Source organism: Erigeron canadensis, chromosome 9 (genome assembly GCF_010389155.1).
Source record: "Erigeron canadensis isolate Cc75 chromosome 9, C_canadensis_v1, whole genome shotgun sequence".
In the NCBI taxonomy this organism is placed as follows: domain Eukaryota; kingdom Viridiplantae; phylum Streptophyta; class Magnoliopsida; order Asterales; family Asteraceae; genus Erigeron; species Erigeron canadensis.
This window is the reverse complement of record NC_057769.1, coordinates 36,760,749-36,787,234: the sequence shown is the minus strand read 5'-3', so window position 1 is coordinate 36,787,234 and position 26,486 is coordinate 36,760,749. Positions and strand designations below refer to the sequence as shown.

Here is a 26,486-nt window from a genome sequence, read left to right as displayed (position 1 = left end):
AATCTTTCTCATATTAATATTATAATATTTGTTTAATAAATAAATGTTTAGCCCCTTATTAATTTTATGGTTTAAAAAATTAGTATGTGATTGTTCCATACCTAAAACTTAGATACCCGACAACCTTATATTATCAACACTTATATATAAATGACTAAAATAAATTTGTAAGTTTTTAAGCTGTTGGCTTTGGCTGACTATTTTTGACAAGTCATTATTTTATTATAGTTTATATATATAACGAAATGTTACATATAAAAACATTTTAAATATTAATATAGGGCCTAAAATCTAGCTAGTTTAAAGATAATATAGTAATTAATAATAGGGTTACCTCAAAGGACAAGGCTTTTTGAAGCTCCTGAATGACCAATTCCAGTGTTGGACGTTGTTCTTGAGTTTCCGCTATACACTTATATGCAATTTCAACAAACATTTTCAAAGAATCTTTGTTGGGTCTTCTTTTGAAAATAAAGTTGTTTTCCCCAGATTCTTTTTTTAATATTGGATCTATCATTTCCATTATTAGTGTTTCATATGGATCTATCTTTTCCATAGATAGTGTTCCATCTTGGAAGCGGCGTCCTGATAGGAAAGATATCGGCCCTTCGTCAACCTTTTTAAAGTATCTTGAGACAGACCATTCCCTCCCACACAAGACTTCAAACAGAAGCACCCCAAAACTATATACAGTTGTTTCTCTTTTAAACATACCAGTCATGATATATTCTGGATCATAGGATTGACTAGTAATGCAAATGCTATTAATATGATCGAGAGTTGGGTGGACACCTTCGTCAACTTGATTCCAGAACCCCGACAACCCAAATTCAATAACTTTTGCGCCCCAGTTCTCGTCCAATGCAATGTAGGCACTCTTTATATTATAGCGTATTTTTCCCTCCATTTGAGAATGAGTGTGAATATAATTCAATGCATTAGCAACATCGAGACAAATTTTCAAACGTTTTACCCAAGTAAGAGTATGCCCGATGCCGGTGTTTAATAAACTGTCAAGAAGGTATCCATTAGAAAGATGCTCAATGACAAGGATCATCTCAGAACCTTCAACACATAGTCCAAGTAGTTTGACTATGTTTGGATGCTTGCAAGTGTCAAGCATTTTAACTTCGGTATAGAACACTTGTTCTTCTTGCTCATCTTCTCTTGGGAGGATGCGTTTTATAACGACATAGTTGCGTCTCTTGGGTAGTTCACGTTTATTCTCCCCTTTTTTGATGGAATGATTTTCTTCATCAAAATGCTCAAGTTCTGCTTTGTATAAGTTATAGTCTCCGGTAAACGGTATTTGGTGTCTTGGAAAAGTTATCGGTGGCCGACATTATATCACCTAGGGGAATCTTCAAGTGTTCCAATTTCTTTAGCTGTAACAAATTGAAGAAAGAAATGGTGGGATAGATAGTTATCAGGCGATTTACATGAAAATTAAGAAATATAAAGTCTCTGAAAAATTATTTAAAGTGTGATAGTTTGATTATATATGTAACCTCGGGCTATTAATAATCAAATAGCATAGACTTTGCAAATTATTTGTGGTAGTTTCAATATATAGAAAAAAGAATTGGCAACCTATGTAGTTGAAAGACCAAAATTCGAGTGTTTCCTCCAAAGGGCTGGATATGAAATACGTTTATTTTTCCGGTGGAATTTCGGTGGAACTTCGGTAAATTAATTTAATATTCAGAAAATATGAATTTTACAAAATAGAAAAGTCAAACTTACAAGTCTCAAGATTGATATTGATATAGTATCTGTATTTATATCTATATACAATATTATAAAGCAAATAAAGTTTCCTAACTTTCAACATTCAACTTTCAACAATGTATATATGCCAATACATGATATAAAATACATCTAAACCACATTACATCAATAACTACACTACTCGCTGGTCGCCGCAACACCACAACCACCACCGTCGCCACCATTACATTGCCACCATCGCCGCCACCTCTAGCACCGCAAGCCACCACTGCATCCTGTAGGTACCGTTCTAGTTAATGATAATACTTGTTAAAATTAGTGTTTATTAATTGTTATGTTAAAGTTTGGCAAAAAAAAAAAAAGGACCGGAAAAACGAATCCCATTGAAATTTGGACCAAAATCAATGGGATTTCGAAAGTTATCTACACTATTATATAAAGCAAATAAGGTTTTCAACGATGTACAATGCATCTAAACCACATTACATTAATAACATATATTACTCCCGCCAACGCCGCCGCCACCACCGCCGTGCGCCACCACCACCTGTCACAACCATCACCATCGCCGCCATTACATCGTCACCATCGCCACCACCTCTATCACCGCATACCACTGTTGCATCGCGCGAGTACCGTTGTAGTTACTGATAATACTAGTTACAATTAGTTTTTATTATGTTTTGTTTAAATTTGGCAAGAAAAAACAAAGAACCTAAAAAACGAAATCCAATTGAAAATTTGGACCAGAATCAGTGGGATTTCGGAACTTAGACCGATATCTTTGAAAATTCCATATACGAAATTCGGACTGGGATCCCCGTCAATGAACAAAAACCGAACTGAAATTGACTACTTAGTTGTAGAGATAAGTATGGATCAGTTTGGTGCGGTTTTTGGTTAAAACCAGAAAATCAAACGGATCATTTGGGTTTTTAAGATATCAAATCATTTGTGTTTGGTTTATAGCGGTTTAGTGTTCCGCATGAGTGGGTTGGTTTTTGTTTTTTTGGTTTATAATTGGTTTTTTTTCTGATTCATATGTGCGAAAATCATAGCATGACAAAAGAAATTTCTCATAGTAAACTTTTTTGCATAATATCAAAAGTCTAACTAAATAATCATTCAATGAACAACTAATCGGAAATGCAAAACTATCAACTATTCATGACTTCATACATCAATAGTTTTATATTAATAACCACACCGTTACGGCTATCATCGTTACCGTCGCCGCCACCACCACCCGCCACTGCACCGCCACATCGCACATACGAATAACTATTACAATACAGAGTAACAGACCCAGTCGGGAACCATCATCTCCATATTTTAAACATCAGTTTGGATGAGTGGGAAATTAAATTAATATTAATTAAGCATTCTATATGTGATAGAATTATGAGAAAATTAAGAAGGAACTGAAAGACGTACAGAGGATCTCTTACCATATTTCCAAGTTGCTGCTGGAGTTCCAATGATTTCTCGAGTTCAATCACAATCTCATTCATTTCTGGACGGTGTAGTCTGTTCTCTAAGCAAGAATATGCTGCTTTGGAAAATCGGGTCAGCGATTGCCAGCTCATTTGATCCCGCAGATCCGGATGGATTATATCATTCAGTGACCCATTGTTTTCATAATGAAATCTGAACAATGGAGCCAAAAATCTATTTTCCACATCTGGAATGAAAGCTTTCCGCCCACATAGTATTTCACATAAAACCACTCCAAACGAGAAGATATCTGACTTGTGACTTACACCTCCCGTTTTTAAAATTGATGGGTCCATATACCCTTTTGTGCCAACAGCTTCTGAAAGGACAACCCGGTCCATTCGATTTACCGATTGTTTGATAGAATATTCAAAACCAGATAACTTGGCCTCAAATTTAGCATCTAATAACACTGTGGAGCTGTTGATGTTACGGTGTATGACACTAGAATTCCCCTCACCGTTATGGATGTATCTTAGTGCACGCGCAACTCCAACACATATATTCAGTCTCTGAATCCATGTGAGGGTTGTTGGGTCGCTAAGATACATGGAGAGACTTCCCTTGGTTGCCTCATCCTTGTTTATGATGATCTTTTCACCATTCTCATCACAAAACCCAACTAGAGATACTATATTTTCATGCTTGAGGCTAGAAAGCATAGTAATCTCGGTCCAGAACTCAACGTCTCCCTGTCGTCTATGCTTTCGATCAAATCTGCGAGCAGCAATGTTCACCATCTTCTCAGACACCAAGAGTTGTCCTCTATACACCTTTCCGAAACCACCACCTCCGATGACGTATTCCTCATCAAAGTTGTTGGTTGCCTTTACAATTTCCTCAAGTGGGAATTTTAAGTGAGTAAACATAGTGATGGCGGATGCCATATCTCTGTTCATCAAGCAGTAATAAGAACTGGAAAGGCTAGCAATTGGTTGCAAATCAAAAGTTTGGTAAAATTTATATGCACAAATTTATATTCCTAATTGATCACAACACGTTCCTGCATATATTACTATAATTATTATGAAAAAAAATGGTAATAATAATAGTACTTTAGTAGCCAACTAGTAGCCGGGCAATGTGTTGCCAGGGTCAACACATGTGAGCATTAAATGTTATTCTTTTTATATTGTCAAGTTGAGATTCATGTATGATCTCAGAAACTTTTATATTGAACCTGAGAACATGCCGATACATGCGGGTCTATGATTTATGAAATCATCATAGTATCTAAAACTAATTAGCTACGATGCTCTAACTTACAAGTTCGATAACGAGAGGTAGTCGTTCCACGCATTTTAGTGCGGGTAACTTGCAACCACAGATTTCTTATGGAATTACATTACATCTATTTAGTATGTGCAGTTTTGCTCAAGAAATCTGCCATGACACATTGTCCAATAGTGTCATCTTCTTCCCTTTTTCCCTTTTCAGGCCGGTGCGAGACTTACTGGAAGCCCATGGGGTTTGGAAGGGATCAACAAAATGGCGTAAGATAACGGAGTAATGTTAATTTTTACGTAAAAAGATAACGGAGTATTTTTCTTGATAAAGTCATTACTATTTTGAAACAATAAGCCCTTAAGTATAACCATAATTTAATCAACTTGTTTAAGCAATAAGCCCTTACGTATAAACATAATTTAATCAACTTGTTTAAGCAATACTGTAGACTTCATATTGCATGATTATTTATTAGGTCATTATCATCGACTAATATTCTATATCTATATCTATATTATATTTCTAGTCTGCTATACAAAGCATCATCAATCCCTCATCCTTTCTCAAATTACAAGTTTAACGTATTTAAATTGTCTCTCACCCTTAATTAATGATATAACTTACAAGATCGATTCCTCAACTCCTAAAATAACTAAACTACCCCATTTACCTTAATGAAACTACACTATTCGCACCACCACCTGTGGCATTGCAACTAGTCGCCGCTACCATCATCACCGGCGCATCGCGCGGACATGAGTCTAGTAATTATTTAGTAGCGAGCTGTGGGCAATGTGACAATGTCTTTGGAAGGTCAACAACACGTGCCCCTAAATGTTTATCGTCTTATATTGTCAACTTGATTTATATGTAAGCCTATGAGTTATAAAATTGCGTATGCCATTAGCTGGAGATTATGATGCTCTAACTAAAACTTGACTATTAGATTTTATAATCAAAGTCTAGTATGAAACACTAAAAAAAGATCATATGCTGGACTGGATAACAATATTGAAATAGTTAACTACAGTATTCAAAGATTCAAAGCATCCAATGATATTTCATATTGAATAGTATTTTTTCTAATAATATTAGGGGTTTGCAGGATCATTAAACACTGCAGTTTGAACTCAGGGATCTGTAAAATAAATAAAGATGTACAAAGCCATCTTCAACGACGGCAATTTTGTAATCACCAATTAGAACTCTCTCACTTATGCAAAACAATTGTAACTTGGAGCTTTGTGAATCACAAACATTTTAAACCTACTGCATTAATATACCCTTTTTGACCTTTGCAATTTCACCACTATATTTGTTGTGCACTTGTGCCGACCATTTTGCTACCTCTAAACCAATAACAAAAGGATGGTATCCTACTAGGCACTTTCAATACTAAAATTAAAGCTTAAGAGTCTAGTTTCTAGTAAACGGGCATATGGTAAAAATGGAGAGGGATCCCTGTTCAAGCTATCCTTAAAAAGTGGAGCCTTTTTTTTTCTAATTACGTGGCTTAATGGGTAGACTTTTTCCATAGCTAGTCATCGTGGGATGTCCAATGAGGTTTGAACCGGCAGTTATGAAGTATTTAAAAAAACCCCGAATGGTACATCATGAATTGTTTGATCTAAGTAAGAAGGTAGTTACTCAAATTCAATTGTATAGTGGATTAAGTTAAAGTAGACAATAAAATAACATAAACTATAGATTGCTATCTAAAAAAGAACCTAGAGCATCTCAAATATTTTAAACCTATTGCGGTAATCAAATAATACATGGAAAGGAAAACAGATACCCCTTTTCAGCCTCTGCAAATTGACCACTACAGATGTTGCAGCAACCATTTTGCTACCTCTAAAGCGATAAGAAAAAGGATCGTATCCTACCAGGCACTTGCAAAACTAAATTTAAAGCTTCTAATTATTTTCTAGTAAACGGGCAAATGGAGAGGGATCCCTGTTCAAGCTATCCAAAAAAAGTCAGGCTTTGGTTCTAATGTATGTGGCAGTCTTACGGATATTCTTTATGCCATCTCAGAGACGGTTTTCATAGTCATCCCAAGATGTACCCGAATGAGGTTGGAACCCATAGTTGTGATAAGTATTTAGATTAAAAAAAAAAACCAAATGGTACATGAATTGTTAGATGATAAAAAAAAAAAAAGAAGAAGGTATTTACTCAATTTCAATCCTAGAGGGGAAAAAAGAAAAAAAAAAAACATAAACTGAAGGAAATAGAGATTAATGCTACCTGATGTGTATATTATCATCGCTTCTCATTCATTGCAACAGGGAGCTTGAGCAAAGGGACACCATCTGTAGGTTTGGCAAAATGTCTGAAACATATATATATATATATATATATATTCTGTCGCGTCCAACCATATATGTTTGTACATAGCCATCTAATGATGGTTTTGGGTAAGATGGTGCCAATCGTGTACAACTAAATTCCTAGTCCTTCCTAATCCTAAACTCCACATCATCCATTGCACTTAAATGGTTGCTTTGAAAAAAAGAATATTTTTTTAGAGACATTTTATCAAACACTTTGTAGGCATCCTATTATGATGAAGATAATCAAACCTCAAATATACTACTCTCTACTTCAGCGTTGAGAATAGTCTGGTTCGCATAAAACCCGAAGGATGTTGTATGTACCAACACCTCGAACGCAGTCTTTAACCCAAAACCAGAAAACAAGTGGGGTTGATTGATGGGTGCAAGACCCAGAATATCAACCTAATTTTTGGTTTCTACAACTAGTTTTTCTTTTTTCTGACCGTGGCCTTAAAAATTGTAACTACAAATTTATTTTAGTTAATTTCATTTATACTTCTCCTCGTATTTAAAAAAAAAAATTAAGACCATTATATCATGTATTGAAAATTTGTAAATCGGGTATCTTTTCTCTCTAGTAATTAACTAGATTTTAGACCCGTATCCGACGATATTATCAATAATGTATAATTGTTCGTGTGTGAAACTGTAAATAGAAACCAATTTTAATAACATTGTAAAAATAATTATTTTAGTTATTTATTTATTATTAATAAAATAAAGTTACGTAAAAATATAAATGATTATTGGGGGGCCGTGTTTTTATTTTTCGCTCAATGTAGTTCTATTCTAGTTAGTGTAGTTTTATCCAAATTTGTTTGAAAGTAGTATTATACGTACAGTATGTGTATTAAAGCTGGCCCCCGTCCTTAAATACTACGAGTAGTACGTAAATAAGTAAATATAGATCAGGATAACAACTAAAGCACAAGGGTTTTGTTGCACGTCAAGAGTAGTACTTAATTTGATTATACAAACTTTCATTAACTGGATGACACTCCCATCCTTAAATACTACTGTATACAAATAGGTAAAAAAAAAAGAAAATAACTGCAATGGCAACAAAAACGTACAGGAAATGTCTGCCAGACTAAGTCTGGACTCTTATTTAAGAAACAGAGAATTGAAAGTAATTAATCGATCCATGTTCTGTTCAGGATATCCGCAACCTGCAAAAGCTTAATCACTTCCTGAAATCTGCAATACAATATATCATAATCATGTGATTAGTAATTTTTCAACATCTGAAGCTTTTTTAGTTTTTCTATTCATCTATATATATAGATGCATCTTTGGTATGTTATCCAGCACACGTTAAATATAAGACGATTATTATTTAACATGTAGGGGGTTTGGACACCGTTAAAATACGAGTAGTTCTTTGTATGATATAGTTAAATATAAGACGATTATTATTTAACATGTAGGGGGTTTTTATGATATAGTTAATTTGTACCAAATATCATCTCCAACATATCTCATATAAATGAATTTTCATCATATGCATTTTAAGAAATTATATGTACCTGTATATAGTTAATTTATTTCTTGTATATCTTTTGGTCTACTGTTTCTTTAACGAATACATATATTCGGTTTGTTTTGTACAAATTGATATGAAAAGAAATTGGCTTTTTCAAATCGAACTATATATGAGAACTACTTACTTGGAATTGCAGTGCCTCCTTGAGTTTTTCTAGAACTTCTTTTGCTGTTGGCCGTTTTTCTCTATGGTCATGTAAACACTGGTGGGCAATCGTTTTGAATGCAATCAATGCTTTCGGCTCGATCTGTTTCTTTATAGCATCAAATACAAAGTCATCAAAATTCCCCTTTTCAGAGATCTCCTTGATGAAGCCTGGTAGATGCTGACCTTTTTGTTTAAGAATCTCAGAAGTTGACATCCCACACAAGATCTCAAACAAAACCACCCCAAACGAATAGATGTCGGATTCTATGGTTAGGAAATATGACTTTAGGTAAAGGGGGTCCAAATAGCCTGGTGTGCCACATGTACGATCGATGACATAGTCTGTTTCCTGATTAATTGGACTTATCAAGGAAAGCCCAAAATCAGCAAGTTTTGCATTCCACTTAGCATCAAGTAGAATGTTTTCAGTTTTGATGTCCCTATGTATCACTATCGCTTGTTTTCCGGCACCTCCATGAAGGAAAGCCAGCGCAGTTGCAACCTGAATACATATATTAAGCCGTTTCATCCATGTAAGACAAGCATCCTCCAAACACTTATCAAGACTTCCTCCACGCGCATACTCATAAACAATGACTTTTTCATCTTTTTCATTACAGTATCCCACAAGAGAAATGATATTCTCATGTTTATACTCAAACAGAATTTGGAGCTCACTCTTAAATTCTTTTTCCCCTTGACCATGCGTTGTATCCAATCGCTTCGCAACAATATACCCATCAACTTGTGGTATTTTTCCTTTATAGACTTTCCCAAATCCTCCTACACCAATGCAGTTCTTTTTATCGAAGTTTTCTGTGGCCTGTTTAATGTCGTGAAGTGACATTACGAGGGAGTCTTTGTTTTCCTGTCAGTCACGAGACATACATCAATAACAATGTCAGCTTTCAAGATTATAATATTATCGTAATCACCTATTCACTATGTGCTCTATAGGTCGATATTTCTAACATAAAACTAAACACATATTTGGGCAGGGTATAAAGTATAACAAAAAGTTAATAAATGGATAACTATTCGTTTGAAATGATGATAATTACTAGCGGTCCAGGATCAAAAGTATGATGTGTAAGAGAGGTGTTTGCATAATAATTACCTGTAACAATAAGGCTTCATGGAGCTTCTCGGCAACCATTTTCATCGTTGGACGTTGGTCTTGAGTTTCTGCTACACACTCGAGAGCAACTTTTATAAATTTCTCCAAAGAATCTTTGTTGGGTCCTCGTTTTGAAATATAGCTCTTTTCATCACTTTCATCTTTTAACTTTGGATCTATCATTTCCGTCAGTGTTCCCTCTCGGAAGCATCGTCGTACCACAAATGCCAACCCACCTTCTTTACTCTCTTCTGTGTATATTTCGTCATCGGCTACCCTCCCACATAGGACTTCAAACAGAACTACTCCAAAACTATACACATCTGATTCTCTTGTGAGCTTATGAGTCTTTGTGTATTCTGGATCCATGCAAACAGTTGTAACCCAAACATTTTCATTATAGGAAGCTTCATCATCTTGATTCGGAGGCTGGAATTCCGAGTACCCAAAGTCAACAATCTTCGCCCCCCAATTCTCGTCCAATGCAATGCTGTTGCTCTGTATATTACGATGTACTACACTCTGTCGGTCCTCTATCCCATTATGAAGATAAGTCAATGCATTGGCAACATCAAGGCAGATTTTCAAACGCTGTGCCCACGTAAGAATTTGCTTCTCGTTGTACCACAAATGATTGTAGAGGCTTCCCTTCGAAAGATGCTCTACCACAAGGATGTTCTCGGAAGCTTCATCACAGAATCCAAGTAGTTTGACTATGCTTGGATGCTTGCAAGTGTGAAGCATTTTGATTTCTGTATAGAACATTTCTTCTCCTGCACTTGGGTTGAAGCGATTTATAACGACAGTGCTGCTTTTCCTGGGCAATTCTTCTTCATTCGCCCCTTGTTCATCAAAATGTTCGAGTTCTGTAGTGTATGATTTGTAGTATTCAGTATCCCTCGTATTGTATGTCTTGGAAAAGCTTCCAGTGGCCCACTCTATATCACTGAGGGGAATCTTCAAGTGATCCAATTCTTTTACCTGTAACATTGGTCAATATAAAGTTACTTAGGTTAGAGGCCGGTGTGAGATTTGGGGATGAGGGTTTATCACCAAAATCCATATATCATCAATTTCTTTCAATCTAATATTATTATATCTATAAATACCTAATAATACGAGACAGTGATTCAGAAGAGATCGAGGCTGTTGGGTAGTGATTCATGGATATATGTTGGCTAGTGCTTAATTTAGATATGTTGCGATGATTGTTTGCTTAACGTGATGATGATTTTGTATATATACAAATACGTATATATCTACAAAACTAGCAGAGAGATCGATGCAGTGATGGTGGCTTTCGGTTTATGTGTAATTGTGCATATATTGCATAAAACCTCGTTTCCAGAAATCATATTACTCGTATATATTTTTGGTCAACGGGTCAATGTTGTGACATGGCGTAAACACACAATTCAGCATTTCTAAAACCGGATGGTGGTTTTAGTCACCACTTTAGGAGGAATTTACACACTCTTTGGTTAAATTTGAGAGAAATTTTGGTTTATACCTATTTTAGCAAAAAAATGGACAAGTTATATATCTTTAAAACTAATTTGCCCAAAAATAAATGAGATAAGTATTCCGGAGTTGATCAATATGTTACTTACTTAAAAAACAAATTGGATAAATATCTCGGAATGTAACTAACCATGACCCATTGTCTATAGAAATAACTAACTATGATTTTTGGATATTGTATAGTGGGAATTTGTTAAAATGTTGTTTGTGAGAAAAATAATTGCTAAAATAATGTTGTATGTGAGAAAATAATTAGCAAAACCCAAAAAAGAAGGGGGAGTTAAAGATTACTTACTAAAATGTTGTATGTGAGAAAAATAATTACCAAAATAATGTACTTTTAAAAATATTTACTCAAATGGTATTTTTTTTAAAAATTACTTACTAAGAACGAGCATAGTGCCCGCGCGTTGCAGCGGCTAGAAAGCGACGACAGTATAAAAGGGGGGCGGTGGTGGAGAGCGAGGTAGGCGGTGGAGAAGAAGAGCAGCGGCGGAAGAGGGTGATAGAAAGTCGATGAGAGTGTGTAATGATTAGAGATAATGGGGGAAAGGATGGTATATAATGGTATTATGTTTAAGTAGGGGTATTTTGGGAAGGAAAAAAATGCTGAATTTAAGAAATTCAATACTTTTTATAAGGGAGTATAGATGATGTATATATACTTTTTGCATTATTTTGCTTAAAAACTAGATTTTTACTTATTTGCATTATTTTTTATTGGTTTATGTTGATTTATTTTTTATAATTTTAAATCTTAATTTTTCAATTAAGTTGGTCATCTATTTTGATTAAAATTTTCAGTGTGTTAATTGTTAATTAATGATGGTATTTAATTTTGGGTGTTTTGTTGTTTTATATATGGTCAATGCTTTTAGACAAAAACTAGATTTTAGACCCGTGTCCAACACTGGACACGGAATTTACGATATTAACAATATTAGATCTTCATACATTTTAAGTCATAAAAGCTTACAATTTTTTTAAAAAAAACACGGTTTTAAGTGTTATATTTTGCAAATTGTAGTACAATAATCATAGTACAATTTAATATTAAGAGTTGATGATGATTTAATTCTTTAAGAATATTTTGGTCAATTCGCATGTTCCATTTATGTAAACTTTCAACATATGAATTATAATTTTTATATAATAATATATAAGTATAGAAGTATAGATAATTAAGTGTAACCCGAACAACGAATGTGTATTGTTCTAGTTACTTAAGGGTACAAAAGACTTTATAATGAAACGTCATTTAAATATTTTTTTTTTGCAAAAAGTACGTCTTTTTTTTTGTTTATGTTTTTTATTTATTAATATGATTTTTTGTTTTGAATGTTTTTATATTTGTTTTTTATTAATACAAAGCGTTTTTATTTAATATAATAATATCCAAAACATAGTTAAAATAAATAAAACAAGAGGATCTTATGAATTCCTATTTCTCACCTCGAGTTCCACAGATTTCTCGACTTCAACGACATCTTCAACCATGTCTGGACAGTCAATCTCATCCTCCTTAAAAAGAAATATATATAATATAGTGGGACAAAAAATTATTAATTTTACAAAAACACAAAATAATTATAACTCATGAGTCATGACAATAAAATTAAAGGATCTTACCTCAACTTCATCGGCAACAGACACCCCATCTAACTGCTTCAGCTTTATGAAATAATATGATGTAATAAGTAAGGGAATTAAAAAGTTTAAACAAATGTTATTTAAGAAATTTTGAGTTGTCAGTTATTCAGTATACTAGCTAAGTATCCCGGGTTTAACATGGGAATAGTAATAAAAGTTTTGTAAAAACATATATTTGATACTTAAGTTGTGACAGTCCAACGGTATTCATAACCTCGTAATATTATATCTTATGTTTCAAATAAATTTAATTAGTTTATTAACCTGTATTATATGCCAAAAGTTTAAAATTATGTTATCATAAAATTAATTATATGATGAAAATATAAAAGTCCCATGTATAAAATATTAGAATTTTTAAAAGAAAATAAAAAAAAAGACATCAAAAATAACAAAATAAAAATGAAATAAACTTTAATTAGGAAGGTATTTTTGACATCATAAATAAATTAAATAAAAAAGAATTAATTTTAAGAAAAAATTTGAAGGTGACAAATTAGTTATTTTTGTAAAATGTGATGTCATAACAATTTTATTTTATTTAATATAAAGATGTTATACTTTAATTATAAAGTTTTTAAAGAATTAATATTGTTTTTTAAGAAAGTATATATAGTTTGGTCATAAAAACATATTTACAAAGGTCTACTCCCATCCAAATTGTATCCTAAACTATAGGTTTTATTTAAAAGAGGGATAAAAAAAAGCATAAAACATAATACAAAAAGTTATAAAGAATTACGAGAGCAAGTACCCACGTGTTGCGGCGGTGAGATGGTTGAGTGATAGGTCATAGTGTGTGATAGGTCATAGAGAGTCATAGCCAAATGTCTTAGCTGTACGGGCTCCGCACTCAGATTTAAAAATTCGTCGAAAGTATATCGAATGACATTTCTAATGAAAGAGCATGAAATTTTATGAACACCCATATAATTTTTATAATTTATTGACGTACGGTTTTTGAGATAAAAGATTTTGAATGAATTGGAGGAATAAATGATCTATGGAAGAGAGGGAAAGAATATGATTGGTTGATATTTGAGGAGAGAGAATCGATAATATAGTTATTTTAGGTAAATATAGAATAGATAGAAGAGACATTTTGAAAAAGTAAATGTTAAAACTTAAAATTTAGACAGAGAATCTACTTTATAATATAGTATAAATATAGATATAGATAAATATGTTCAACGACTGAAACTGTAAAAGGAAGACAACCACCATAGTTTCAAGACTCATCAAATCAACAACATATAATTTTATAACATCTGATCCTAAAACTTCATATATAAACTAAAGTAACATTTTGTTAATACATATATATCTACGTATAAATTAATACGAGTAACTCATTTTTGGTAGAATTAGTAATTTTTAAGTTTCAAATACACTCCAATGCATGATGTATTATATATGAAAGCAACATTTGTGCAACATCTTTTAAATTACACAATTTATTATTATTGTAAAACTATTAAAGTGTAAAATGTAACTATGTATATATAACCCCTGTTTATTTTATTGATTTCAACGTGTTATTTTATTGATTTCAACGTGTTGCATTGCGCAGATATATTTTTAATCTTTTACAATCTTTTCGTAAAGCATAAAGATATGTTTAAATTAACTATAAATAAATGTTTCCTCAATGGGAAAAATTTCAACACACAATTAATTTAAATACTAATGACTTATTTTTGCAAAATAATTATTTTAAAAAAAACTCCTTTTAGCATAGTCCTTAAGCTACATTGTGTTAATGATTCACTTTTAATATATTTCCCCTAAATTTAATATTTATAGCTTATGTATCATAATATATATATGGTGGAAGGGAATATGAGGCTGTTACGTATTTAAGTTGGGTGAAAAACCTCTCACACACCTTTTTTTAAACCATAAAAATCACGGAGGCCAAACATTTATTCAAAATATTAAAATATTAGTATGTAAGGGGTTTTTCACCCAAGTTGGGTGCATAACAGCCTCATACTCACATTTCTCATATATATATGTGAGAAAGTTCATTTGAGAACTATTCACATATGAACATAGGTAATTATAAGTATAACTTGATAGTTCATATGTGAACGAATATGTTCACATATATCATTCACATATGAACATCAAGTTATAATATAAAAGTTCTCATGTATATATATATATACACACAAAAGTCGAGAATATAAAGTTAAATGCTATATCGTATTAAACTAACATTATTCGTATATATAGATGACTAAATGTGGAAAATTGTACCTTTATGAGAGAAGAGTTTATACACTTAAATCTTATTATACATTAAATTAGATTATTATCCGCGTAATACGCGGAAAACGTATATAATAAATGACATGTTAAATTTTTATAATATTGTAAGTTGACAAATATTTAACCAGGGAATAATTAAATCACTAAAAACATGAAAATACATTAATGGTTGTTTAGGTTTCGGTTAACAATGACGAGACAGTTAAAAAATGGATACATCATCTATAGAGGTCTCGCTAAGTAAGGTTTTCGTTTTTTTAATGTTTTTTATTCATCCGGATATATATGCATTGTCATTGTACTTATGTTTTAACGTTCTACTCGAATAATTTATTTATACACTAACGTTACTAAGCAATTTAACTAGCATTTTATATATCGCATGTTGTGTTCATCTAACTTAAAACTATGCATAATATCATTGCAATTTTCATACAATTATTTATAATTGTGATAGCTTACTATAAACTCCATATTTGTTTTTTAATTCTTTATTAAGAAGACCGATTTGACATCCGGTCTAGTTTTAAAACATTGATTTAATGAAAACGTTATATGATAAAAATCCTATACAAAAATCCTTGTAACCAATATTTATATTTTATATTCATATACAAAATTATAATTTAATAAAAATGTATTACATTAAAAAAGAAAATTTCATTGTAAAAAAATTAAAAGTTAATTTTAAAGATTAAAAAATGATGTAAAATACAAAAATATAAGTTTCTATAATTATATGATTAAAAACATTAATTATTAATGTATACAAAATTAAATAAGAAAATAATAATAATTTAAATTTATTAACATAAAATTAAATCTTAAAAAGTTAAATAAGGTATAAGACATCATCATTTGATTTGATGACTTTAATTAAAAGTTAAACTTCATTTAAAGATTTATACTTAATCAATTATGAACTAAGGTTTCTTTTATATATATATATATATATATTTAGAGATTATATATATATAGTCTATTTTTTATTTAGTTTATTAATTATAAAGTAATTAAATTACCTGAAAGAATAAGGCTTCCTGAAGCTCCTGGATAACGACTTTCATTGTTGGACGTTGGTCTTGAGTTTCCGCTATGCACTTATGTGCAATAATCACAAATTTATCCAAAGAATCTTTGTTGGGTCCTCTTTTTAATGTTGGATCTATCCAATCCATAAGTGTTCCCTCCAGGAGGCATCGTCGTGCCACAAACGCCAGTCCTTGGTCACTCTCTTTTATGAATATAGAGTCATTGGCTAATTTCCCACATAGGACTTCAAACAGAACTACTCCAAAACTATATACATCTGATTCTCTTGTCAACTTATGAGTATTTGTATATTCCGGATCCATGTGAACATCTGTTTCCCAATAATCATCTTTGTCAACATAGGGAGCTTCATCATCATCTTGATTATGGGGTTGGATTATCGAGAATCCAAAGTCAGCAATCTTTGCCCCCCAATTCTCATCCAACACAATTTTGTTGCTCTGTATATCACGGTGTACTACACTCTGCCGGTCCCCTATCTCATTATGAAGGTAATTCAACGAATTTGCAATATCGAGGCATATTTTCAAACGTTTTTCCCATGTAAGAATAGGCACGTCCCCGTTGTGGTTTTCCCAATAATGATCAAGATATCCGTTAGAAAAATGCTCAACGACAAGGATCATCTCATAGCCATCGTCACAGAATCCAAGTAGCTTGACTATCATTGGATGCTTGCAAGTGTCAAACATTTTAATTTCAGTATAGAACATTTCATCTTCATCTGGGACGAAGCGGTTTATAACGACATTGCTGCGTCTTCTGGGTCTTTCACCTTCACTCTTTCCTTCTTTGACAGAATATTCCCCTTCATCAAAATGCTCGAGTTCTACTGTGTATGAATTATAGTATCCAAAATTCCTTAAATGGTATGATTCGGAAAAGTTTTCGGTGGCTGAAAGTATATCACTGAGAGGAATCTTCAAGTGCTCTAGTTTTTTTAGCTGTAACAATTTGAAAAAGAAAAGAGGCTTATTATGTGACTGACTTGAAAAAAAAATCAATATAAATTCCCTGATTCCTAAAATTTAATTGTTAACTTTATTCAAAGACTTTAATGTCGTCATTTATAATTTTAGTTAATCAAATAGTACTCGTAGTTTACAATTAGCAAACTGTTTTTCGGTGGCTTCAATAGGAAAATATATTGGCGACATGTGGTTTGATTATTTTGCTGTATGTTATGTTTTGGAAATAAAAATATACATGTGCACGTTTCTTTTTCTTTGCTGGAAGCGAGATTCATTGCTAATCTTAACGGTTATATTTCATTCGGTTCACTAAAATTACAAATATTCGACCCTTAGCATATATAATCAATTCCACATAAAATACACTTGCTGATTTTTTTTTTTTTTATTATTTTTTTAACGTTAACGGGACGACTGCCCTTGAACCTCAGAGCCTGTTAGACACCATATGTGGTCTCTACACCCACCGTGCAGGATGTGCTCAAGGAACAGCGACCGTGCATCAGGGAACCACGGGGGAGGGAAAACTCCCAACCAAGCAGCCCAAAGGCACTACACTTAATTGGGAGAAAACCTTTGCTTTCTCCAAGATTCGAACATGCGTGTACAGGAAGGAACCCCTTCATGGGGAGACAGGGATACCGCTGGGGTAAATGTCGAAAAAATTTAATATAATGTATTTTATTATTGATTTACTATTTTAGTGGCTCGCTTTTAATTTTTGAACTTTTAGGTCAACTCCATTCACAACCCAATCATCCGACACTATTCATTAAAAAACTAATTTCTCTTTCTTATATCTATCCAACCCAACTAAACTTAATTTTAACACTCCCATTCACAACCCAACAAAACTATTTTTTAATTAAAAAAGAATTTATAATTAATATTTTCTTTATTTAGAACTAACTAAAATACTTATTTAAATAAAAATATTATTTATCATCATAAATAAAAATAAAGTTATAAATTATAAATCACAATATATTTAGCAAAAGCCATTAAGATTTAAGCTACATAGTTAGATATATAAGTCATTTGTCTATTTATTTTTTACAACTTTTAATATGGATGTAAAAATTTTATATAGAATATATATATAAATTTTTAATAAATACTAAAAGAGAACCCTTAAATCAAAAATGGAGTAATCTAGACCCTTTATTAAATTTCTTTCTTATTTCCCCACCCTTAGATCAAGATGATGACATCATCATTGACTCAACATATAATCAAATACTCTTTTAGTCCTTCAACTATGGATAAAATGTTCTAACAATACATATTAATAAATAATATTCTACTAATCATATCAATTTTAATAATTCTAACATTTTGGATACCCTTTTTGATTCACATCATCATCTATCGTTCTTTTCATTTTATTTTGATTTTATTTTTGATTTTCTTATAAATCTTTTTATAGATTAACATTATTTTAAAAAATACGATTTTTGATTTGTTAATAAATAATGATTGTTTCAAAAAGCTATGTCGATCCATGTTATAACTTTTTTGATAATTGATTTTTTAATAAGTATTAGCATTTATATTTGCAGTTGCTTAACTTGCCTCAAGTAATATTATGATCCATCTTCCATTATAGTTTATTTTTCGTATTTGATTTTCTTGCAAATAATTAATAGCAATTAATTTTGTATTGTATAGTTTAAATTAACCTTATGTTATGAAGTATAACTAAACACTTGATAATATATGATTAAGGCTGGACTATAAGGTTGTTATTGTTTATAGTGAATCATTTAAATGAGCTTGTAGGAATTGAAATATTGTGACAAACAATTATTACCGTGATATAAAAAATGTATGAGTATTATTCATCAACTACACATTAGCATAATAAAGATTACATAGTTGCTTCCATATCACTATATACAATATCATAGCTGATCAAGTTTTGTGCGATAGGATGGTTGACATCGATGCATTCAAGGAATCTTGGAACATCTGGATTAAAATTGTCTTACTTTAGAAGCAGACGTATACGTACAACCCAAAAATTGTCCCATTTGAGCCCATCTTTAATGAAGGAGGCATTAGGAAAGTCAATAACTTTGCTATAGCTTTAATGAAGGAGATTACATGTTTGTGGATCATAGACATAAAATCAGCTTCTACAAAACCACTACTATTTGTGTATTTAATTATTTTGTGGATACCGTGAATCCTTATAACTTTTTATACTATACGTAGTTAACTACCTCCATGCATTGGACCAACCGTTTTAGCTTTAATTCACTGGAAAAAAAATGTGTGTTGTAATATTTAAAAATATAATCATTTGTGATACTACATAAAACTAAAAAATACTTGTCAAGTGGATGAGAAACCAATGTCAAATCTTAGTCTTTGAAATTATATTTATTGTATGGTTGTTTTATGAAAAAATCAAACGGTTCATTTTCATTATTCTTATTTTATTTATTATTCTGTAAATTTTAATAGCTTTTAAGTATTTATTATACCATTATGTTAACTTTTTATAGGTATAAAATGTAATTTTTCATAAGTTTTTTCCACATTTCACACGGGTTATAATCTAGTTAAGTTATAAACTTAAAAGGTCAAAAAATTTGTAAATATAAACTCACAATCTTACAAAATGACACATGATTATATGGACTTATAGAGTAGTGCATGCTGTCCCTATCAAAATTAATAGAATATGAACCGATTTGTGTTGGACCGAACGAACAAGTTGGCGAAGTTTTAGACGGGGTCCACCTAAATATTGTGACCGACCAGACTAACAATCCATCGATGGGGATGGTCAAGAAATTTTTACATTCTCAAAATCTTAATTATTTGATTTCAACTTTTACCTTTCTTATATTCGTTTAACATTTAATCCTGGGTGATAATTAAGGGTGTGTATGGTTTAGTTGGTTTTGGTAGCATATATGATAAGGCTTCTCCCGACACTTGTTTTCTCGAGAGTTTTTGTAACACTTTTGTGACTCAGACTCGATGATACTTATGTGTTAGTTTATCGATTGAGAACTTGATCATTGGAAGTATTTATGTGGTATCGTTAGCGTAATTGATAGCATTTCAATTAATTAATTTGAGACTGAATTCATTTATTATTTGTGAGTTGCTTGATTCATGATAACTTGTATGCTAATGAGCAGATGGAGCTAAGATTTAACATTGAAAAGGACTCAATCGTATTTTTTTCTCGATTGTTGTATACATATATCGTTGCATGTATACATCTAATGTCAAAGACAATAACCATTTAATAAATGTTAATAAAATAGAATTTTATTATAATGACTTACTTTTATGGGCCTAATGTAAAGGTGTCTTTTTCACCTCTATGGCTAGAAATTATACACTTTTAGATCGGGGGTGGTTCGGTTTGAAAAGACCTTTATACCAGTCGGTTATGAGCTAGCCATGCAATAAAAAACATGAACAGTTGGCAGGGGCTAAGTGTTGTAAGGCATTGTAAATTTATTCAACATCATAATTTATGTTTAGCATCAGAAAAAAAAATCACTTTATAATTTTCCAATTAATTAGAAAAATCATTATGTGAGTATTCTTACTATTCAAATAGATTATGTAAAACGTTATGTCAAAAATTACAAGTTTTAAATACATTAAAAAAATTAATACTTTAAAAAATATATTATGTTATTGATACAATAATGTAATACTTAGTAATATATAAATAAGATTAACTATTGCATTATATATATATAATAAAATCAGTTTAATTCCAATAAAATGATAGGATTTTTATTAAGCATTTAAAAGGTTAATTATTTTTAAACAAATATAAAAAATCAATGACATCAAGAATAAAATGAAGATTTTTAAGAAAAACTATGGAATTGTCATATCATAAAATTTCCAAAAATAGTTGTGAAAAACAGTTCTGCTTATTTATTATAAAAATTTACTTATTAATTTGAACTCTAAAGAAAGCTTATTTTAATTATGATAAATTTACAATATGTTTACACTTGATATTTATAAATTTTTAAGACGATTAATTGTAGAGCCGTTACAGGTGATTCAGATGAAAAATTTACATAATTGTCACTTTTAAGAGTTGATTATATCACTTTCTTATAAAGTAATTTATTTGCCCACTTTTCAAAATTTTTTATTTATTGTAGAAATCTAATTTAGATTATAATTTATCTTAAATTCTTTGAAAATGTAAAAAAAGAAAAAAAAAGTTTGATATTTATAGCCTTGGGATATGGATAATAAGACGTAGTGAAGTATCATAACTGGGACAACTCTTTTTATTTATAACGTCTCTGAGGTTATTAATCACGTTCACTAGGGTCGGGTTGGTTGGTTGAAAATTTTTAACCCTTACTCGACTTGATTAATACATGTTTGGAAGTTGGCATGTCAAATAAGTTTGTTTTAGGTTAAATGAGTGATTTTCGGTTAGGACACGTTAAATAAATTGGTTTTGGTTCTTCATGAGAAACCAAACATTTCTTTGAGAGTTATTACGCGTAAAGTGGGAAATGGTGTGGAAAACACAATTTTGGAAGGATATTTGGTGCTGTGATTCGCCTCTCGCAACCTGTTATCCTCGTCTATTCGCTTTAGATGTTGATAAAGATTGCACCGTTCATAGTAGAAGAGACGATGGAGAGTGGGAATGGTGTTAAGAGGACTCAGAAATGAACGAGAGGAAAGCATGCTCAATCAGCTGATAAATCAACTTCCCACAAATCTGGATATTTTTTTTGAACATTCAGTCGGTATGCAACATCAGAGAAACTTCACCGTATAATGGTGAAGCCTTGCACATACCCTAGACAACGAGATGTTGACTATGAGCCGTTACAAGTATTCGGAGAAAAAAACCCCAAGACTAACAATCCCTAAAGATCGAATTCAAGAACTTAGGTAAAACCTGAGATGCCTCTAGATACTGGCGACACTTGGAAATGGTGCCTTAATGGTAAAAGCGATTTTTCCATAGCCGAGTTATGTAACGCTTTGGACTATAACTTATGTTTTGTAATTCTTAATTATGACGAAAATATTACTAGTTTTTTAACATAGTTATTATATAGTAATTAATATCCAAAACGTATGGTCTAAATAAAAGAAAACTAGTGAGGATCATACCCAATTTGCAATTCTCAATCTAAGTTCCACGGATTTCTTGACTTCATTGACATCTTCAACCATGTCTAGGCATTGAGTCTCATTCTCCATCTAAGAAATAGTACGGTGAAAAACATATATTAATATGTTGAAAAAACACAAAATAATTAAACTCTTGATAATAAAAGGACTTAACAGAATATCACATGTGAACTTATATTCCATTGATTCCTAGACTTTATCAGAAACTAAGCACCATATCTAACTACTAGCTAGTTTATAAAATATGAGTAATATGGTGAAATTAGTACGGAAATTAAAAGGTTTGAACAAATATTGTTATTTATATAAAGTTATATATGTAAAGTTTAAGTTGTGTGTATTAAGGGTGGTTTTCAGTACCGTACCGAACCGGTTGATACTAGAACATGTTATCTTCAAAAGTAGATATTGAATGCGTTACCAACGTTATGGTTTCGATATACCGGTATTTTCAGTACTAATAATGCTTAGAACCGGTTCGCATGGAAGTGACAAGCTAGTACTTAATTAATATAGTCATTTTTAATGTGTACAAGAGTCTAAAATCTAGTTTAATGCATGATAGTAAAAAAATAGTTAAGTTGTAAAGTTACCTGAAAGAATAAGGCTGTCTGAAGTTCCTGGACGACCATTTTCATTGTTGGACGTTGGTCATGAGTTTCGGCTATACAACGGTGTGCAATTTTTACAAATTTCTCCAAAGAATATTTGTTTGGTATTCTTTTTAGAATTAAGTCGTTCTCACCACTTTCTTCCCCTAATATTGGATCTATCATTTCCATTATCAGTGTTCCCTCTTTGAAGCATCGTCGTGCCTTAATCGCCAACCCTTGGTCACTCTCTTCTAGGTATGTCGAGTCATCGGCTAATCTCCCAGATAGAATTTCAAACAAAACTACCCCGAAACTATATACATCTGATTCTCTTATGTACTTACCAGTCTCTGAATATTCTGGATCCATGTAAAACTCTTCTCCCAAAATTTCATCACGAGCTTCATCATCTTGATTCAGAGGCAGTAACAGTGAGACCCCAAAGTCAATAAGTTTTGCCCCTCGGTTCTTGTCCAAAGCAATGTTGCTGCTCTTAATATCATGATGTAATATCATCTTTTGGTCCTCCATCTTAGTATGGAGGTAGTTCAATGCATTTGCAACATCTATGCATATTTTCAAACGTGTTTCCCACGTAAGCACGGGCATTTCACTATGGAGGTTGTTTTTCCAATAATCATCAAGGTATCCGTTAGAAAGATGCTCAATGACAAGGATGATTTCAGAACCTTCATCACAATATCCAAGTAGTTTGACTATGCTTGGATGCTTGCAAGTGTGAAGCATCTTGATTTCTGTATAGAACTTTTCTTCTCTTGTCTTGTCTTGTCGTGGGGAGAAGCGGTATATAACGACAGTGTCGTGTCTCGTGGATAGCTCACCGTTACTCTTCCTTTCTTTGAAAGAAGGATTTTCTTCATCATCAAAATGCTCGAGTTGTGTTGTGTATATCTCATAGTAATCGGTATCCCTTATATGGCATGACTTGGAAAAGTTTTTGGTGGCCAACGTTATATCACTCAGGGGAATCTTCAAGTGTTCTGACTTTTTTAGCTACAATAAGTTGAAAAAAAAGGTGGACGTTATCATGTGACTTACGTGAAGAAATATAAAGTTTCCGATGAATAAAAACGTAGGTGCTAATTTTATTAAATAACTTTTAATCCCTTCATTTTATTTGTGTTATTCCAATAATATACTATGAACGACTGGAAATCATCATATTATGTAAAAAAATGTTAGAGGATTGGCAGATGCATATATATTTGTTCATTTGTCTTTTATGTATAATGATGATGATTGAAAATACCAAAAGCATTTTTTAGTCCGTTGTCATCGACGATGACATGATGGATGCAGATAGATATATGGATAGAAATAAGAATTACACTTTTGGTCCTTATACAAAAGAAATGACTATTATCTTCATCACGTGCAAGTCACATGACTTCACGTATAACAGCGGTTAGTGATTTAGACTAAAAGTGTTGATAGCACTTCATACTCAAAGACGAAAACAGTATCAATTTTTTATATCATCCCAATATTTAGGGTTTTTTTTACCTTCCGATCAAATCATTACCATAACCCTATTTCATCCATAATATAGATAGATACAGATAGATTGACTTACCTTGTAGCATAAAACCTGCAACTTTAATTCCGTTCGTCAATGATCGAGATACGAATCAATGTTTTCATTGAATGATCCGAAATAAATAGTTGATAATATGAATTTGTTTAATTTCATGTTCATACAGATTCAAACTCTGGATCTAAAGTTGCAATGTTCATAAAAATAATAGGTTTCACCTAAATATGGATCTAAAATAAATTAAAAGAAAAGAAGTAGGTAATAAGAAATAAGAAAAAGAAAAAAGAAGAAAAAAAAATTTTAGGAATTAAGAAAGGTAGATGGATACGGTTTGTGTGGTGGATTTTTTAAAACATATGTGTCAGCTGCCACGTGGCAGTTTGTTGAAGGGGTTTTGTTTTGGGATCTTGTTTTATCAGGAAAAGGGATTCTTTACATTTAACAAACAAGAGAGGTAATTCTCTTTTCTTTTCCCTCTTTCGTATTTCATCCTACCAAATACCCCTTAGTTATATAAAGAGAAGAAAAGAAATTAATTTTATAACAAATAATATTGTTGGGTTCGATTACGAATATAGATACCTTAACCGACCTAGCGGAACCAGTCCCTTTTGATAGGTATTACATCAACTCCATTATTAATTTAGTAACATACACAGTTAAATAAAATAAAATAAATATATAAATAAGTATTAAAGTAAACACACTATGATAGAAGAATTACGAGGAAAGAAAAAGCTAGATCGAGGAGGAGATGTTACCAAAATTTCAAGTTCCAGTGCTTTCTCAAGTGCAACGACAATGTCGTTCACTTTTGGACGTTTTTCCTTTTTCTCTTCTAAGCAAGAATAAGCTACTTGAGAGAATTCGGCGAGTGATTTCTGGGTCATTTGATGTCGTAGATCCGGATGGATTATATCATTCAGCGATCCATTGTCATAATGAATTCTGAACAATGGAGCCAAATATCTATTATCCGCATCTGCATCAGGAAGGAAAGCCTTCCTGCCGCATAATATTTCACATAAAACCACTCCAAAAGAGTAGATGTCCGACTTGTGAGTTACACCTTTTGTCTCTTTGATTGATGGGTCCATATACCCTGTTATGCCAATAGGATCCGAACGGACATCCCGGTCCATGTCATTTACCGATTGAGGCTTAGAAAACTCGAAACCAGATAACTTGGCTTCAAGTTTAGAATCTAATAAAACTGTGTAGCTGTTGATGTTACGGTGTATCATACTAGAACCTCGCCCCCCCTCATCATTATGGATGTATCTCAATGCACGCGCAACGCCAACACATATCTTCAATCTTTGAATCCATGTGAGGGTTGGCTTGCTAAGATGCATTGAGAGACTTCCCCTGGTGGCCTCACGCTCATTTATGATGATCTTCTCCCCATTCTCATCACAAAACCCAACCAAAGACAATATATTCTCATGCTCGAGGCTAGAAAGCGTATTAATCTCGGTCACGAACTCAAAATTCACCCGTGATCCAATCTCTGGATCTAATCTGCGAGCAGCAATATTCACCGTCTTCCCGGACACCGAGAGTTGTCCTTTATACACCTTTCCGAAACCACCTCTTGCGATGACATGCTTTTCATCAAAGTCTTCGGTGGCCTTTTTAACCTCTTCAAGTGGGATTTGTAAGCGTGTAAGCGCCGGAATTGTGGATGCCATATTTTTGTTTAATTATCAAGTACTTTGTAGTAAGTAATTATAAGAACTGAAAATTAGAAAAGCTAGCGCGCAGTGGGTTGCATATTTATACACAAAAAAATTTATATCTGATCACATGCAGCACGTACGTTACTCCATTTATATAAAGAAAGATTGATTATTATTATTATTATTTTTAAAAATAATCCGATGCATGTGGCCTCTCTTAGGCTCCGGTTTCTAGAAACAATTACGTCACTATATATCCCGTCACTACTCTAGCTCATGCTTTCACGAGTTCTGTTGAATGGTAACATAAGCAAAGAGAAGATGACACTCGATCATTTAATTAGTACTGTACCATTATTTATTTTGCATATATCTACGTACCTTCAGTATAAACCCATATATAAAAACTACAAAGACGTGTAAATGATGCATAAATTAATCTACTGCCAC

General features: G+C 32.1%; 1 protein-coding gene and 1 pseudogene across 1 annotated transcript; both read right to left on the bottom strand.

Annotated features, from left to right (window-relative positions):
* Positions 1 to 295: 295 nt before the first annotated feature.
* LOC122583759 lies at positions 296 to 4,109 on the bottom strand (annotated as a pseudogene).
* A 5,650-nt stretch (positions 4,110 to 9,759) lies between these two features.
* LOC122583758 lies at positions 9,760 to 26,048 on the bottom strand. The gene is made up of 8 exons (XM_043756132.1): positions 25,119 to 26,048; positions 22,803 to 23,816; positions 22,189 to 22,278; positions 16,060 to 17,034; positions 12,746 to 12,787; positions 12,569 to 12,637; positions 9,815 to 10,576; positions 9,760 to 9,771 (listed from the first exon to the last, which is right to left on the bottom strand). The coding sequence occupies exons 1-8, from the start codon at positions 26,046 to 26,048 to the stop codon at positions 9,760 to 9,762; spliced, it is 3,894 nt and encodes a 1,297-aa protein (XP_043612067.1).
* Between the last annotated feature and the right edge of the window lie 438 nt (positions 26,049 to 26,486).